Raw genomic sequence first — 17,422 nt, 5'->3', positions numbered from 1 at the left:
TTAACTCCAGTCAGTGTGGTAACCTGACCAGTTACTCTCCGGTGCTATGTATACTCGCTGTCCATTGTAAACGCATGTCACAATGCCTAGGTACCCAGTCCTTGGTACACCAGCCTGTTTTAAGCAGTAAGACGATGGAAGACAAAACGCATTATTTCAATGGTTCAATAGCTTAATTGTCAGTGCTAATTTATAGTCTGTACAAGAAATGGGTATCTTATTCGCAGCATACCAGAATGAAAATGTAATGAAGTTATCATTTGGTAATTTGCTTCTTTTGTAAGGGTAGTTTTTTTGGTTTTTTTAATGCAAAATATTGCAGTGTTGCAATGTCTCCACAAAGTAGGGCTGTTATGCATCATTACAGGGGAATTTTGTTCCAACATGCTGTGTAAGACCACTGAAATTTCCTTGTAATATCAGGGATAAAAGCAAAAGAATTTGAATGGAATGGGACCTTCAGAATTATCTTGTTATATCAGGCACCTCACTTCATTTGACCTCACAATAACAAGATTCCACTGTCTTACAAATTTTCGAAAAGTATCAAATGAAAGCACAGGAAAAACATTAAAAACATCCTTTGAAACAGACTACATGAGTAAAAGTACAAAATCAAAATAAAACTCACCTTGAAATCTTGCATTATACCCAAGGTTTTTGTGATGAGCTTGAAGTTGTTTTTATCCCTGTACGTCACTCGCACTTCACTTAAATGTGACGCATGCCCTCCCTTGATATCCTCCAGTGAGCGACTCTCCACACCATAGACCCTCTCCCTGAATGCAGGGTCATAATTTTCCTGTTCCAGTCAAACAAAAGATCGAAATAATCCGGGATGAATTTTTTTTTCATAGCAGGGAATATGGGGAATATGACGACTGATGGGTAAAAAAGTGAAATGAAAATAAACAAGACAGACAAAAAAAGATGAAATATGAACTTGAACGCTGAAATACAAGCAGTAGCATATCAGCCTTTTCAGAAATCTTTCTGTTACTGGATATGAATAAGAATAAACACACAGACAGACAACAAAAGACAAAATACAATCTTGAGTCCGGAAATACAAACAGTAGTGTATTAGCCTTTTCAAAAATTCTTCTGATATTGGTTGGTCAATACTTTATAAAACATACATCAAGAAAGAACTGTGAACTAAAACGCAAAGTTTTCCTGCATGATAAGTACAATCATTTTCGGTAATCACTTTCAATACCTTTATTTTTCTGAGCTACAGTAGGTGTAATGACATTTACTTTTGACTGCTTTTCTTTTCTTCCCTTTTTTTTCCAAGTTTGGAAGCAAGAGGGTACTATTATGCTGAATAAACCAGAGGAATTTTCATACACCTGCTGGCTCATTTACTGAGTCCTGAATATGATTTTGACATCAGCACAGACAGGTGCATAAAAGACATGATGCAGAGACTCTAACTCTCCCGCTTTCAATGGGAGATCTCCCGCCGAAAGCCCATTTTTGCAAAATCTCCTGTTCTCACGCTTGAGATTTAATTTCTCCCGCTTGAAATAATTTCTTACTCTGTGTCATCGTATGTTGTAAAATAAGCCTTAGATAGCACGAGATAACATCTAGGACCCTAGAGTTGGACCCCGGCAGCAAAGAACTTCGCGCACATCAACTTGGAGTCTCCCGTTTGCTAGGGGTTTCAGGCGGGAGAATCTCCAGATCAGAAGGTGCTTGGGGTTGGAGTCTCTGCATGATGCAAAGCAATAAATGGATGTCCCCTTACAGCTATGCATGGTTGCACTCAGCAATACAGAAATGAACAGTGAAGACTTGCAAATTAGCTATTGAAAAGGCATTTAATAATCTTAACTCACAATTGGTTGGACTGATTACCTTTAATAGATACGAGAGATCTTTGGAAGTAAATGGATAAAACTCTTTGTTGAGGGAAATGAACTTTAGATGCTGCTCAAAGAACTGGCCTCTGCAAAGAAAACACACAGAATGAAGAAAGATCATTTCATAGTACAGTGATAGGTAATACCTCCTCTTGTTTTGAGGGAATCTCACAACAAATGCTATGGATTACATTGGGAAAATACTAGATCAATTGACCCTCCTCTGGAGGTAAGCCAAAAACTGGTCATAAATCTATGACATAAATCATGTTTGAATGTCTGTATCTGAAATAACAAATCAAAGTCAAAATGTTTGTCATTCCTTCATCAATGGTTCAGAAGCTCTAGTATTTCTTGGAGTAAAATATATACTGCAATGAATATACTGTTTTAGATTGAAAAATCTGTAGTACTGGGTTCTGAATAATCACTATAAATGCATGGCAGAAATAATGACACATATTAGCAGATCCAGCTGTCATCAAAACTCAAAGTGTAGATTTGCAGGTGAGTGTCACTAAGCACAGCAACAGCTTAGGTCTATCACAAGGCAATCATTTAAACTTTCAATTTCCTTTCTTTGTCAATCTTTCACACACGATGGGTGAAAGGTCAAGTGCATCAACAGCTAAGGCCCCAAACAAATATCAGCACTGACGGACCAAGCCGTTCCAAACTCAAAAGTGGTCCAGGTCATCTGCCAAGGAGTGACGGAAAGGAGAGAACGGCAAAAGAGAAAGAATGAATCTAGAGAGTAATGAAAGAAAAAGGAAAGGAAAAAAGAAGAAGAAAGCTGTATTGAAGGAAGAAAGAACAAAGGAAATCAATGAGAAGGGAAGATGGTGAGACAGACTCACTTGCTGACACCAAATTTGCCAAATGTGTCTGTCCTAGAAACCTCTGGTCTGATGCAAGCTCTCTCCTTCCTTTGGTCTGGGTGCCTCATCCAGTCATCCCAAAACCTATAGCAGGGAAAAAAGAAAAAAAGCCGCCATCACAGTATTCATTCTATTAAAAAAAAGGGGGGCATACATGACATTTTTCAACATATGTTTAAAGAGGCTAAATGTAGTTGGGTTTTTTTTTTGGACAAGAGTATGAACATGCATAACCATCTACTGCTACTTTGGTTGCATTGCATTACTGGCAATTAAACAGGAAGTCTCCCCAAACATACATTGTACATGCAGAATATGTGGATTCAGCTACTACAAAAAGATTGTGAAACACACAATGAAAGTTTGAGGTAAGTGGCATTATCTATTCAGAAGATGACGATTTTATAGTAAAACTTAGTTTTAAAAAATGATATCAATTCATGCTAGGTCTACAATTTTTGTACATTAAGTTTCCATTTTTGGGCAATCAGGGCTGCTGAGGCCACTGGGTACATAATGTTAACAATCCATCAGTAATAGGAAAGATGGATGGTACATTGTAAGAGAGCAATGTACAGAGTAGGCTGATACAAGGGATTATGTGAGAAGAGGAAGGGAAACCAATATGCTTCATACCCGCATCAATCTCCCTCTCAAAAAACAAAAAAAACCAAAAAACATGCATCAAAGCACAAACACATCCCATCTAAGAGTACCTGCCAGTGGTCACAATGGGGGCATTTGTAGGCAGTCTGGGTCCAAAGGCATAAATAGGGCAATCTAGGTGAGGTAAACGATTTAGCACACACAGGAATGCGAGTAACATGTAAATAATGACATTTAACCGTGAATGATTTGAAGGCCTTTTGTCTTGTACTCCACTTACTTTATGTACCACTTTATCACTAAGACTGTTTGTTTCTGAAGGATGAATGGAAAGTTGGGGAAGGGGGGGGGGGGGGTGTAATGATGAAATATCTCACCCAGCCGGCCATTTTGGGCTAAGCTGCACCCATTCTTTTCTGAGCAGCATCCATCCGAGGCCAGGGAAGAAGTCACTGCGGTAAAGCAATCCTGTTATCAAGGAAGAGATGCAATCACAATCAGCCAGGACAACATCCTCTGGTCTTCAAGAAAAAGTGATGACACAGTACAGTATGTCCCAAAAAAATTACAATCGGATTTTCGCATTGATAACCCCCAATATTATTAAACTGTCTAAATGCTACTTCAGGATAACATCTTAGCTCTATTTTGCAGACAACCCCATTCAATTTGGTTAAGCGGTCGCAGAGAAATGTGGATTGGTGTAAAGCATGTCACGAGTCTGATTCTTCGAAGTTTAGCACTTGGATGCTCTTGGAACTGCATATTAATGCGTGAACACAATAGTCAGAACTTGGAGGGAACAGATTCCTGACATGCTCTACAAAATTCCTCATTTCTCTTTGACCACTGAAGCAAATCGAATGGGGTTTTCTGTAAGATGTGGGCAATGAGTTATAGTTTCATACCCTGAAATTGTATTTGAATTGATTCACTACTTTTAAAATTATCAATGCGGAAGTTCGCGTTGTAATTTTTTTGGGGGACATATAGTACAATCTATGTGGCACTTGGAACTAACGTGAAAGTACACAATATTAGAAGCGACATGGTCATGTTGGATAATTTCAAGGATGCTGATACACTGCAGCATTTACTTTTAAATGTTACAGAAAAGAAATAGAAAGCAAAGTGACACCCCCCCCCCCCAAAAAAAAAGAAGAACAAAAACAACAATGTATTGTCCCTATGTTATCAAAACCCTTAATCAGAAAGAGCTAAATACACATAGGGTGATTTATGTGGCAAGAACCACTTCATTGCAACAGTTTGCAAGATCTTCGTACGATATTGAACTGACAATGCTATGCATTCATAGCTTTTAACCCGTTGGGGATGGACTGATTTTGCAACAACACGCATTTCCCATAGACCCCTGCCCGAGTATACACAGGACTCATCCTCAACGGGTTAACAAAAAATCAAATGTACACGCAATCGAAGTCAACCTCCTCCTCCTCCTCTCCTCCTCCTGTTCCAAGTCTCCACAAAGGTTGAGGATCTTACCGGGGTTCTTCTCTATCCTCGTGTCCCTGCCATTGTCGTTCCAGGCCGACACACACCACAGGGTCGGGTCCTGCTTCAGGAGCGGGTAGGTTGCCAGGAAGTATTCGAAGAAATCCACGGCAACATCCAGATCATCTGTGGGAAGGTGTCACAGTGAAAGGGAAGGGAATGTGGGCTTCATGAGGGCGGCATCTCTTTTTGATGGTTATGTGTCTTTGTGAAGGCAATGCATTTTGTAAGGGGAAATGCGTCTTTGTGAGGACACTGTCTCTATAGGGGCAATGTGAATTTGTAAAGATAGTGAGAAGATAGTAAGAACATGAGAATGTCTCCACTGCCATTCTACATGCAAACTTGGGGATTTAGGGACTGACTACAGCATCTACGCACCAGGCGACTCAGATGGTACAGGCGTAAGGAATTGTGCCAATTCCCAGCTTCGGAGGACACGGCAGACCAAGGAAGACCCGGTCTGAATGTGTTAGCGTCGACATTAGGATGTGTGCCATGGCCTGATCCCCACTGACCCTCTGGACAGGGTGGCATGTGTTTTTGTGAGGACAAAGGGTCTTTGTGGGGACAATGTGTCTTTGTGGGGACAATGTGTCTTTGTGGGGACAATGTGTCTTTGCGAGGGCAATGTGAGTTTCGTGAGGGCATTGCATTACAAATGGTACATAGGGGCCATAGAATGCACAGCTCAATCTTAATCATTTTGCTTATAAATGATTAAAATGAAAAGCATAAAGTCTTTCTTTAACCATGAAAATGTGGACACTAGCACTGAGGAAAGATATGCTCCAAGAATGAAAAATTCTCCATGAATAACGATGTTGCCAGCAATAAAGGGCGAATGTTTTTATTAACTCTTATTAAAGTGCACTCTGTGTCAACATCTGCCCACAACATGACTTTTAAAAACAGCTTCAATGTGTAATCCTGCATAATGGACAGTTTCTCGAATAATTTTGACTTTCAACTCTTGATTGACAGCGAGGGGAAAAACTGATAACTAAGAAGTTAAGCAAGCATAGGAAAAGACAGGAGTTTCTGAGAGCGCTGAAGCCACTGTTCATGAATGACAAACACTTCATCAGCGGTAAACAAATCACTGGACGACCTTTACCTTCCACTATGATAACAGCGTCGAAGGAATGCTTCAGGAACATCTGATCGAGGGCCCACTTGTAGTGGCGTGAAATCTTGTAGTAGCCTTCAAACTTCTTCTGGTTTGTTGGCAGTTTAATTGGACTCAAGTCCGGTTGCTACAGAGAGAGACAAACATTCACTTAAGTAGAAGCCATTGAAGTTTCCCAAAGTTTCTGTAATTTGTTGCATGCACATAACACTAAAAAGTGAGGGGGGGTGAGGAAGCAGACTTAACTGAGATAAACCATCAACCCCCCCCCCCCCTTTACAGGAAATACTCAAGTACAGAGCAGTTCTGTTATAGCTCACATGAGATTCAGATGTTTATCAAGAACTGCTGACTGTACATGGGTTCTTTGTCCAATTACTAGCATTTGAAAAGAAAAACAAGAAATTAAACAGTCAGGGACAGAAAATACTTGGGACGGTATTGTTTTGGATCTTGTTAGATTTTGAATTTCATTACATCTTTTAGCATGTAAAAATGATTCTGATCAAAACAAGCCTATTAACTGGTGTACCAATCACTGAGGAAACAAAAAAACTCTCCAAGTCCAGCCACAACTCTTGCATTTTGCCTCTAAAACTAAGAATCTCTCACTGTTTTTCTTCTTAACATGAAAATCACAAACTTTTGCAGACTTGAACGGCCTCTTTCTAATATGAACTGATCTGCACATACAGAGAAGTAATTTTGCAATCTGCACACTGATAATTATCAAAACAGAATGCCAAGGTTACAATTACAAATATCATACCATTCATGTATGTGAGTAGGGCCCTACAGCAAACACATACACACAGATGTTAGGACATCCTGTGAATTTAGACACGAATGTGGCTTTATTTCCTGTGGCTAAACGACAGGTAAAAGTACGTTGTTTTCATAAACGGTATTTGTTTGCTGTTGTTGCTGTTTTTGTATCTCTTGAATATGACAGATTTTCTTGTATTTCACAGCAGGACAATCAATCATACTGCTGAGGAGCATTCTACATGATGAACATCACAAGGACAAATCAAACTGTACCTTGACTGAGGTTAATGTAAAATCAGAAATTTTCAGGTACATCAAACTTTTGTGAAATTTTCACGAGAATTCAAGATTCACAAAAGTAAAACACACACAATTTTTTTCCCCTTCGCAGTGCGGTGAATGCCAGTGGCAATATTTGTAAAATTTTCATGTTACAAAAAAAAGATTATAAAAGCTTTAGGCCACAAATGTGGGTAAATTCATCCATTTACATTGTAATTGCTACAACATTGTGCTGTACATGAACAACAACAACAACAACAACAAACAATAGGTTGCCTACATGTACTTCAAACAAAGTTTTTTTCTTTCTGCTCTGGTCTAACAAAACAACAGGCTGGCGTCAAACTGTATTCAAACTTACTTGCATGTGAACCACCTTACTGCCAAACTCCCGGATCGCATCAGCCGTCTTCCTGTCCCCACAGTCCTGGCTCACATAGATTGGGAACTGCTGGGCTGACGGTCGCGTGCTGCATGGATGAGAGCACACGCGCACACACCATTTGAAAAAAAGATTGTGTAATATAAATAAATGAATGACACATTCTCTTGAGCTTTTTGAGTGATGTTCAGCTTACAGAGGAATTATTTCTTACCAGATAAACCTACATTGTATAACTGGCATGGAATTCCCCTTTGATATGCACAGATCTGAGATGTGCAACTATGAATAATACAACAAATTGTCAGAATTTGTTTATAGTTTGTTCTTTCCTTACTTTTTGAGATATGTAGTGATTTTCCATCACATCATGGTGCTCACAGCACTCAATGATATGCCATTAGTGCTAGTATTAAAGAAAACCAAAACCCAAGGAGCGATGTGGATTGAGTGAAAGCAGCAACATCAGTAGAACACATCAGTGAAAGTTTGAGGAAAATCAAACAATCAATGCAAGAGTTATTAATTTTTAAAGTTTTGGCATTGTAATGAATGAATAAGGAGACTACTAGAGTCCATGATGTCATGTGTGGACAACAATACAAAGAAAATATAAAGAGAATCGTTTTTTTATCTTTTTATTTTCTTTATATTGTTGTCCACACATGATGCCATAAACTCAAGTAGTCTCCTTATCCAGTGGGTCCAACACCAAAACTTTAAAAATTCATAACTGTTGCATCAATTGTCCGATTTTCCTCAAACTTTCATTGATGTGCTCTACTAATGTTGCTGCTTTCACTCAATCCACATTTCTCTTTGGGTTTTGGTTTCCTTTGAAACCTGCTGCACATTCCATCCACCCCACCCCCCCCCCCCCCACCACCACCACCACCACCATCATCACCACAGGAGCATTACAAGCAGGATGCTGGCTTTTTAAAGATAATACAAAGTTTTGGTACCTCAAAAGTTTCGCTGAATTTCCTCATCTTAGTTTGTGTTTCAGGTTAAAGTACCTTTCATACAACTAACACTGTGAGACTTACTCGCCCCAAAGTGCTCTCATGTCTTAGTAATCATGCAATAATGGTTTCGTACCAGAGCCGCCGCCGTACGGCGGCGAGGTAGTACACGTATTGTACGTTGCATGATAACTGCGACCAGCAGCGTGCAGCCCCATACAAAACATGTGTACGCATAGCTAACTGTGACCAGCAGCCCCATACGCATAGCGTAATGGGGCCTTGCATTGTAGCATTCAGGATCATGACAGAGTTAGTATCGCAGGTAAATTTCAACTTAAAATCCAAAAATTTCTTCAATTTGAAGACTTACCAATTAAGTTGAAGTATTGAAAACAGGCTTCAGGTAACGTTTGGTTCTGCCAATAGTCCCTTTCTGTTCAAATTGATGACTGAATGTGACTCGGTCGAGAGGACCTTGGGAGAGCTATATACACTAAATACAACGGCCAGCGCATGCGCACACATCACATGCCCACAAATTTCAAATCCATGAACGTATAAGATGTTTGTGTGCGCAACAACAATTTTGGGCTTCCTACCAGGCACACAGAATCAATTTCCTGGTATTGCATTGCCAATTTGCTCTGCATTTCTTTAATCCACTGCTACACAAACTATCTTTTGTGTAGCAGTTTTCTTCCATAGAAGTGTACAGGATATCATTTGAAATATTTTTCATCTGCTGGTATTGCTAATCAAATTTGAGTTGGAAAACTATTCCCTGCAGGCACCCAATTCATAACACCAGGGCAGAGAGACATCATTTGAATGAATCCATGTGTCCTGCTTCAATACATAAGTACATACATGTAGGCCCTGCTAGGGCTCAAAACCCTGTTCTTGTTGAAAGCCCAGTGGATGATCTGTATTAAAAACCATGACACCCTGACATAACAGGCATTATCATTATTAAGCACCTGCATACTGTCCAGATTTTAAAAAACAACAACACAAAACATACTATGACTTGCCAATTTAATCAAAGATCTGTGCATTAAAATAATACCTTTGAACTCTTTCTAGTAATTTACACTCGATAATCATGACCTTCAGTTCTCACAATTGATCTGGGCATTAAAACTGCAGTGATTTTGTTGCTCCCTGAATACACCTTGCCTTTGACCAACGTTTGACATGCAAGAATGGACATTGTACTCTGCACTGGAACTATGAATGGATTTTTTCTTCTTTGTTTTTCAATTTGTAGATGTTATCACTACTGTTGATAACCTCAGTATATACAGCAATGAGGGAAAGAAACTATAATTGATAGGATCACACAATCTCTGATTCATGCATCTGTGCCAGGGACTTTGGACAGTGCGTACGACATAATGGCCCGAATTCACGAAGGTGGTACAATCTAACCATGGACAAAGACTGTAGTTTTTTATGGGGCGCCAAGTGTTGCATGGCCTATTTCGTTACGAAATCAGTCATTTCATTGACGAAATGATTATTTTGAAACGAAACGACAACATTTCGTAACATCATATAGAAATGACTGATTTCGTAACGAAATAGGCCATGCAACACTTGGCGCCCCATATAAAACTACGGTCTTTGTCCATATGGACAAGATTGTACCACCTTCGTGAGCCAAAGGGTTTAGAAAATTATTGGTGAAAGGGACAAGGAGATAGAGAGAAAGAGACTGATATAACAAATGGCACCTTCTCTTATTCTTCTCACAACTTTCAGCGCCTTTCAGTGCATGCTCAACATTCAAATATTACATCTAATCTGAACTTCAGAGAGACTGCATAAATTTTAGATCTAATCTGAATCAAAATATCAACATGAGGCACATTTCAATTGCCATTAGTCCACAATAGGTCTGCCTATGGGGGGGGGGGGGGGGTTCATACTGGTAGATATGATTGTATAGCAAATGATTACCGGTATAGAAAGACCAACAGAGAGAAAAGAGAGGGGTATGACAGAACGTTTGTTCTAATTCTTCACACAAATCTTGAAACTGCATGAATATACTTTAGATCACGTTTGGGGCACAATGGCAACATGAGACCCATTACTATTCACCATTATGCTAGACAAACTAACATGAAAAGTCTGTCTTTTGGAGGTCATGTGTGCAATGCCCAGAATGCTGACAGAAAGATGGAGAAAAAGAAGCAGAAGAAGAAAAAGAAGAAGAGAATAGTTCCAACAAATGTTTGCTCTTATTCTACCCACATGCCTACACTATAGAGACTGTTCATGAATATTGAATCTAGTTCAGGTCAAAAGGTCACATGGGGCCCTCTGCAAACTTTATATTCCGGTAGTCAGACCACTGATAAAGTCCCTGTTTTTTTAGCTCACGAGTCACATGTCGCTACCTGCAAACAATAGAGCACCAGAGCATCCTCTGATTGGAGGTCAACTAATCTTGTCAAGTTCACAGGTGCTGCCTGTTCCGATCAACTATTTTTTATTCTTGCATGTCGGAGGTTGACAACTGTTACCCATGACAGAGTGAAAAGAAAAAAAAAAAGATTGGGGTTGTGCCATGGATGGCCTGAACAACATTTGGACAACAAATATTTGGCAGAGGCAGCAAAACCGGCACATAAAATGTAGGGTGACAGCCATACGGGCAAACTGAAGCTGCCTTTCTGGAGCACACATCACCTTCTGAGGATATTGTCCCTCGGTTGGACTAGTGAATTTCAGAGTTTTATGGCCTGAAGAAAAATGTGACAATATCAGTAGCCAAGATCAAGGGAACATTAACAGAAACACATAAATTTCATCTCCTAATATGTTCACCTACAGTGTAGGCCTACCAATACAAGATCCATGTAATTGTGTTGTCATATAAACAGTTCTGTTTCATATGAGTGATTGAATCAAAAGGGTTGAAAGGAAGAAAAAGATAAAGAAAAAGAAAAAAACTTTGCCCTTCACTACCAGCTACATCTTTCTGATTCTATTCTTTTATCATATGTTCCCATTCAATCATGCACAACGTAGCAAAAAAAAAAAAGAAAGAAAACAAATACAAAAGAAAAAAATGAAAGGGTGTCTACGATAGTACAGCAAATACTCAAGCAAAAGAAACAAACAGCATAATAATTTGTTTGCAACATATTTCATGTGACATATACCCCACAATCACACTGGATCCAGCATCAGATCATGGGGACAGTCAGGAGAGATCTTATCTTTTAAAGACTGATCATCCACACCACTATTTCAACTGTCCCCGAGCATAGGGGGAAGGGGATTTGGGTCAAGCCCTGCAACTTGACGACATTGTTTGTGCACCGGCACTTCGATGAATACAGCTGGGCGCTATCAATTACAGCCCAAGGTCATTCTGCCCTTCAAATACTGTATAAGCTGTTAATTCTATGTACAGATATTTTCGCTAATGAGGTTACAGACACTTTCGCGAGATGTCATTTCGCGAATTGACACCGACGCTATGATTAATGCACTATTTCCCTTGCGCATGGCAACATTTTTATGTGTTGTTATATTCACAATCCAACTGTGATTTGCCAAATTTACAAAAATTAAACCCTTGCAAAAATAACAGCACTTATAACGTATTGTCCCCCCCCCCCCCCCCCCCCCCCGACAAGCTTCACAGGGGTGTTGGGAGAGGATCACTATGGTTTGGAGGGGAAAGTCCTACAACGCAGGTACCCAGTGTAAACGTGGGATTTATGACTGGTAGCTTCATCAGGGTTAAACATTACAATTTCAGGGAAAGCTGAAGCAAAGTGTCGAAGAGATATGTTCGAACTCCCTTTCTCCGTAAATTTTCACAACTCTAGTGTTGACATCATTTACAATGTAGATGGTCAATTCCATTGTGACTTATGGGACAAAGTGACAATTTTCAGCAATTTCAAACCAGTATTTTGAGAAAATAGTTGCATCAAATGCATTTTTCTCAGTTCATGGTTAGATCCATCATATCACAGTTTATGAAAACACCATACTTAGTTTGAAAAGTATCATTGCATTACGTACAGCACAAAAAATTGCTGTCGTGACTTATGGGACATTTGAGGATCACCGTTTTTCACATGGGAAAGTAAATTCTGAAATATTCTTACACACAGAGTCTCTGGAAAGATATTTTCTTTCCTGAATGTAGCAAAGTGTTGGTGCTTACCCTGAGCCAAGTGGTATGAATATCTACTCATTGGTACAGTAGCAGGATAGGGAAAACCAGTGTGACTGATGGGACACAAAAACGTGACTTATGGGACGCTATCAACTACCACATTTTGAGATTGAGAGAATAATATTTACTGATACTGGAACAAGTTCTAGAACATCATAAAACCAATCTATGACCAAAGAACATTCAGAAAATAAGCCATCTGAGAATTACACATGCTGTATTATGGTCATAATAGTGTATCAGAAATGATACGTAAATTCTGCAAAAATTGGCAATTTTCATGAAAAATGAAGGTTTTTCGGACATAATTCCACTCCATGTTCACCGATGTTCACAAATGAGGTATCAAAATGTCCGTTGTGAAAGGCTGCTTTGAGAAAATAATACCAGGGGGGCATTTCATGAAGCATTTTGTCCGACAAGTTGTCGGACAAATTGGGCTCTCAGCCAATCAGATGCAAGGATTTCAATAGCTTGTAACAGTTTGTCAGAAAAATATCAAACCAAAATGCTTCATGAAATGCCTCCAAGATCATCTAATTAAGCTTCATTAATCATCTATACTCGATAGTTTGATTTTCATAAAATGCAACCATTCCGTGGAATTGACCAGATGACAGTTCTCGAAATATAATGTACATCACATACCAAGTAAATCTATTCAGCATTCAGGTTGCAACTACAACTGTGCCGGGCAGCACTTCCCTGCCTGGAGAATAACCATCTAAATATTTCACTACAATCCAGGGCTGACAAGGCACTATGTGCATACTGTAGATTTGATTTTAATCCGGGCATTTTTCCAAACATGTCTCATCAGATGGTGAGGCTTGTTTGTGTAGACAGGATGTAACGTTCAAATACCTGACAACCTAATTCAGAGGTTTCCTGTAAAATTGTTGACATATAATGCAACTTTTTTTCATCCATGATTACAGATTCTAACAAGGAAAAGTAGAAATTACGCGGTGCGTAATATATGTCCCCGCCGGAAGTAGCATTTTGTAACAAAATGTGCAATATAGGTAAAAAATCAAGGTCAAAGGTCAAAGAAGTCAAGGTCAATATTCTGTGTAGAAGTTTTGAAGTCCTCACCTAGTGCCATCACATAATGCAAATGGAATCGAAATTGGGTTAGAAATGGCAAAGGAGTAGCATTTTGTAGCCAATGTACAATATAGGTCAAAAATCAAGGTCAAAGGTCAAAGAAGACAAAGGTCAAAATTCTGTGTAGAAGTTTTGAAGCCCTCATCTAGTGCTATCACATAAAGCAAACGGAATCGAAATCGGGTTAGAAATGGCAAAGGAGTAGCATTTTGTAGCAAAATGCACAATATAGGACAAAAATCAAGGTCAAAGGTCAAAATTCTGTGTAGAAGTTTTGAAGCCCTCAACTAGTGCCATCATATAAAGCAAACGGAATCGAAATCGGGTTAGAAATGGCGAAGGAGTAGCATTTTGTAGCAAAATGCACAATATAGGTCAAAAATCAAGGTCAAAGGTCAAAGAAGTCAAAGGTCAAAATTCTGTGTAGAAGTTTTGAAGCCCTCACCTAGTGCCATCACATAGAGCAAACGGAATCGAAATCGGGTTAGAAATGGCGAAGGAGTAGCATTTTGTAGCAAAATGTACAATATAGGTCAAAGGTCAAGGTCAAAGGTCACACCTGAAATTCTGTGTAGAAGTTTTAAAGCTCCCATGTAGTGCTATCATATAAAGCAAACAGAATCAAAATTGGCTCATAAATGACAGAGAAGTAGCAAATTGAACATTTTGATCACACACGGACGCACACACGGACGGACGCACGGACGGACGCACGGACGCACAGACACACACACGTACGGAGCCCGTTTCATAGTCCCCTGCTCGAACTCGTTCGGCGGGGACAAACAAGGTTTGTTTTTCTTTGAATAAACCTAGAAAAATGGCATCCTACCTCCATTATCACTAACTACCCTTTCCTCCCCTTCCTCCTCCTTCTATGACTCCTCCTCCAGTTCAAAGTATTAATATTATGTAAGAATGAGAGCTTTTAGTTGAGTTTGCGACTCCATGGAACTTGCCTGGTTTGTCATCAAGCAAAAATACACACTTTGCCCCTAAAAACTGTGTGTTATTCCCCAATCTGACCTTTTTGTGCAATTTGGCTTAAAGGGACTGTACAGTACTGGTTGAGGTGGTGATTCATGTTTTGAAAATTCCTAAGTGAGATAATGAGAAACCTCTTGTGAAATATGAAAGAGCATGTAATTTTAAGAAGGATTCAAAGTTTATTTGATGAAAATTGGTTTTCAAATGGCTGAGATATCCAAAAAAAAATGATAATTACAAAAGGCGACAGGAGACGCTTTTTATTAGGATCTCTTTGTTTCACATTGTTTTTGGATATCTCAGCCATTTCAAAACCGATTTTCATCAAATAAACTTTTGATACCCCTTAGAATTGCATGCTCTTTGACATCTCATAGAGTGGTTTCTGAATATCTCGCTAAAAACATTAAAAGCTAAATCCTCACCTCAACCAGAACTGTACACACCCTTTAATCTTCTCTATGTCCCATCCAATATCTCCTCTAAAAAAGCATAAAAGAAAAGATGCGTAATGGGTAGATTTAAAACAAAGCCCACCAAATATGACCTTGAACTTCAACTTCATACATGGGTACATGTATCAAACCAAGCATTACAAACTGGGTTTTGTATTTCCATTACGAACTGTTCAAAAGCAGTTAACGAGGCATTCAGGGGAAAGTGATAATGAGACATTGAGGGGATTTCAACAACGTGGCACTGATATTTGATATTCTCATGTAAACGCGCTGCCATAGGCATCTGTCTGCAACACAAACAACTCCAGCTTGAAAACCAAAACAGTGGTGCGTTCCCCTCGATCTTCCACACTCAATCTTCCACGCAGGGTGAACTATGCATTTTAAAAACAAGAGCTTTTTTACACAACTTCACACTGATATACAATGTACGTGCAGCTTACCAAAAAAAGAGAACATCAGATATACTGTAAGCATTGTTTTGCTTTGTTTTGTCTCAGTCCATATCTGATACATCGAATGTGTGTGCATTGCATTCCAGTATTTTCAAATTGTACAGAGCAGACCAATACAACATTTGGAAGTGGTTCACGAGGAAGATTCACAGAGCTCTATCTGCTCTAGTCCATCAACTTGATCTGAGCAGTTTTTGCAGAATATAGAAGGTAATTTGTGAGAAAAAAACAACAGCTGCTTTTGTTATTCTCTGAATTCACACAACAAAATAGTGGAGTAGTAAAGACAGCTTCACGCACACATTTGATTCATTCGATGACTCTGGGAAACAATCTCTCTCCCAGTGTATTAACCCCTTGGCACTTGGCACTTGGCACATCTGCAATACAACTACACATGTGTTTGAACAACTAATGTCTGTACTGCTGTAAGTGTAACAGTTCACAATCACCTGTTCCTGCATATTATGATACAATATTGTATGTGTGATGTCAGCACATTTTTTTTTCCTTTTTTTTTTTGAGAGAGAGTGAGTAAGTGGTTCCAGACAGTGTGTACAATGTTATGGGTTTTTCCGTGCCAGTCGGCACTCACAGCCAGCACACAGGGGCTAAAACACATGTCGTAATGTCCACAGAGCAGGCATAGCGTACCAGTTGATTCAAGAGCAAAATAAATGGTGTTGAAAAGCAAGAGAATATTAAGCAGAGGGGTGAAGTTTGTAATTTTCTTCAATTTGGCTCCCTCCATAAATGAAATTTGCAAGATCACAACTGCTGAACTATAATCTAACAAACATATTGGAAAAAGGCAACCACGGGACTCGAACAGGTGTCATCCAATGCTTTCCGGGCAACGACACTACCACCAGGCTATCCCTGGTTGCCGGCAGTGACAAGATGAACTTCAGAAAATTAGACAATTCACTCAAATAATGGATTTCTCAAGTTTCGGTACAGCCATTGCTGGATCATGAGACTACATGTACATCAATTTGTGATGTCGCACATGGACAATGACAGAAAGAAATTACACAAAGAGAATTCAACTTATTTTCCTAGCATACAAAATTTGGCAATGAAAGAGCACTTGGTTTACATCTTTCACAAGGTAGGGGTAATAATATTACCCTAAAGATATGTCACAAACAAGTAAAGGAAAGTGTACTCTTCACACTATGAAATTTTGTGGAATTTCCTTATATTTTCTGCATATCATTGTCTTGCTGTGATATCAAAATTGCTGATGTCTTTTTATCCAGCATTTGCGGTAATAAAACTTTAAAACTTCATAACTTTTCAATGGCTTATAATCTAATTTTCTGAAAACTTTACAATTGCATTCCACTAATATTTCTGCATTCAATCAATTCATATACTTGGCTTCATTCTCCTATTAAAAATAGAATCATTTATCCTGGTAGTTTTTCATTGATAGTTTTTCACAAGGTAGACAAAAAACTGCTCTTTCAAATGAGCCCTAGTTTGGTCATCTATACCATTTTGCATGTACAGTAGTTCCATTGCAGAATTATCAAAAGTTCTACATTGCTAAATCCAAGCTATCTTGTAATCCTTCATCTGGCAACATATTTCAGCAGATGACATAACATGTTTTGGTCTCAAATTGGCAATCTTTTTTTCTTGTTTCATGGAGACTCTGTGAATTTATCAGTTCCATCTTATCTTACTCCAATTTATAAAGGGTATGCAGTAGGGCAAGTTGCAGGTTTGATGAGTACCTGCAGCATAAAAGCACTTGACAAGTTACTAACAACAAAAACAACACTAGATGTGAGAGAGCGTTCATGTGTGCTG

General features: G+C 39.0%; 1 protein-coding gene across 1 annotated transcript in view; it reads right to left on the bottom strand.

Annotated features, from left to right (window-relative positions):
- The window catches only part of LOC139726699 (alpha-1,3-mannosyl-glycoprotein 2-beta-N-acetylglucosaminyltransferase-like), a 32,275-nt gene continuing 14,853 nt past the window's right edge, over window positions 1-17,422 (bottom strand). Inside the window, exons 5-12 of the mRNA XM_071637685.1 lie at window positions 7,408-7,516; window positions 5,985-6,123; window positions 4,859-4,993; window positions 3,730-3,820; window positions 2,726-2,830; window positions 1,864-1,954; window positions 632-802; window positions 1-114 (exon numbers count right to left, since the gene is read on the bottom strand). Of these exons, the coding sequence (XP_071493786.1) occupies window positions 1-114; window positions 632-802; window positions 1,864-1,954; window positions 2,726-2,830; window positions 3,730-3,820; window positions 4,859-4,993; window positions 5,985-6,123; window positions 7,408-7,516 (955 nt within the window). The remainder of the gene's footprint in view (window positions 115-631; window positions 803-1,863; window positions 1,955-2,725; window positions 2,831-3,729; window positions 3,821-4,858; window positions 4,994-5,984; window positions 6,124-7,407; window positions 7,517-17,422) is intronic.

This window comes from Diadema antillarum, unplaced genomic scaffold (assembly GCF_040938485.1).
Source record: "Diadema antillarum isolate AM-2024a unplaced genomic scaffold, OU_Dant_1.0 seq00000097_RagTag, whole genome shotgun sequence".
Taxonomy (NCBI): Eukaryota; Metazoa; Echinodermata; class Echinoidea; order Diadematoida; family Diadematidae; genus Diadema; species Diadema antillarum.
Note: the sequence above shows the minus strand (reverse complement) of the source record. Positions and strands in the feature narration are given on the sequence as shown.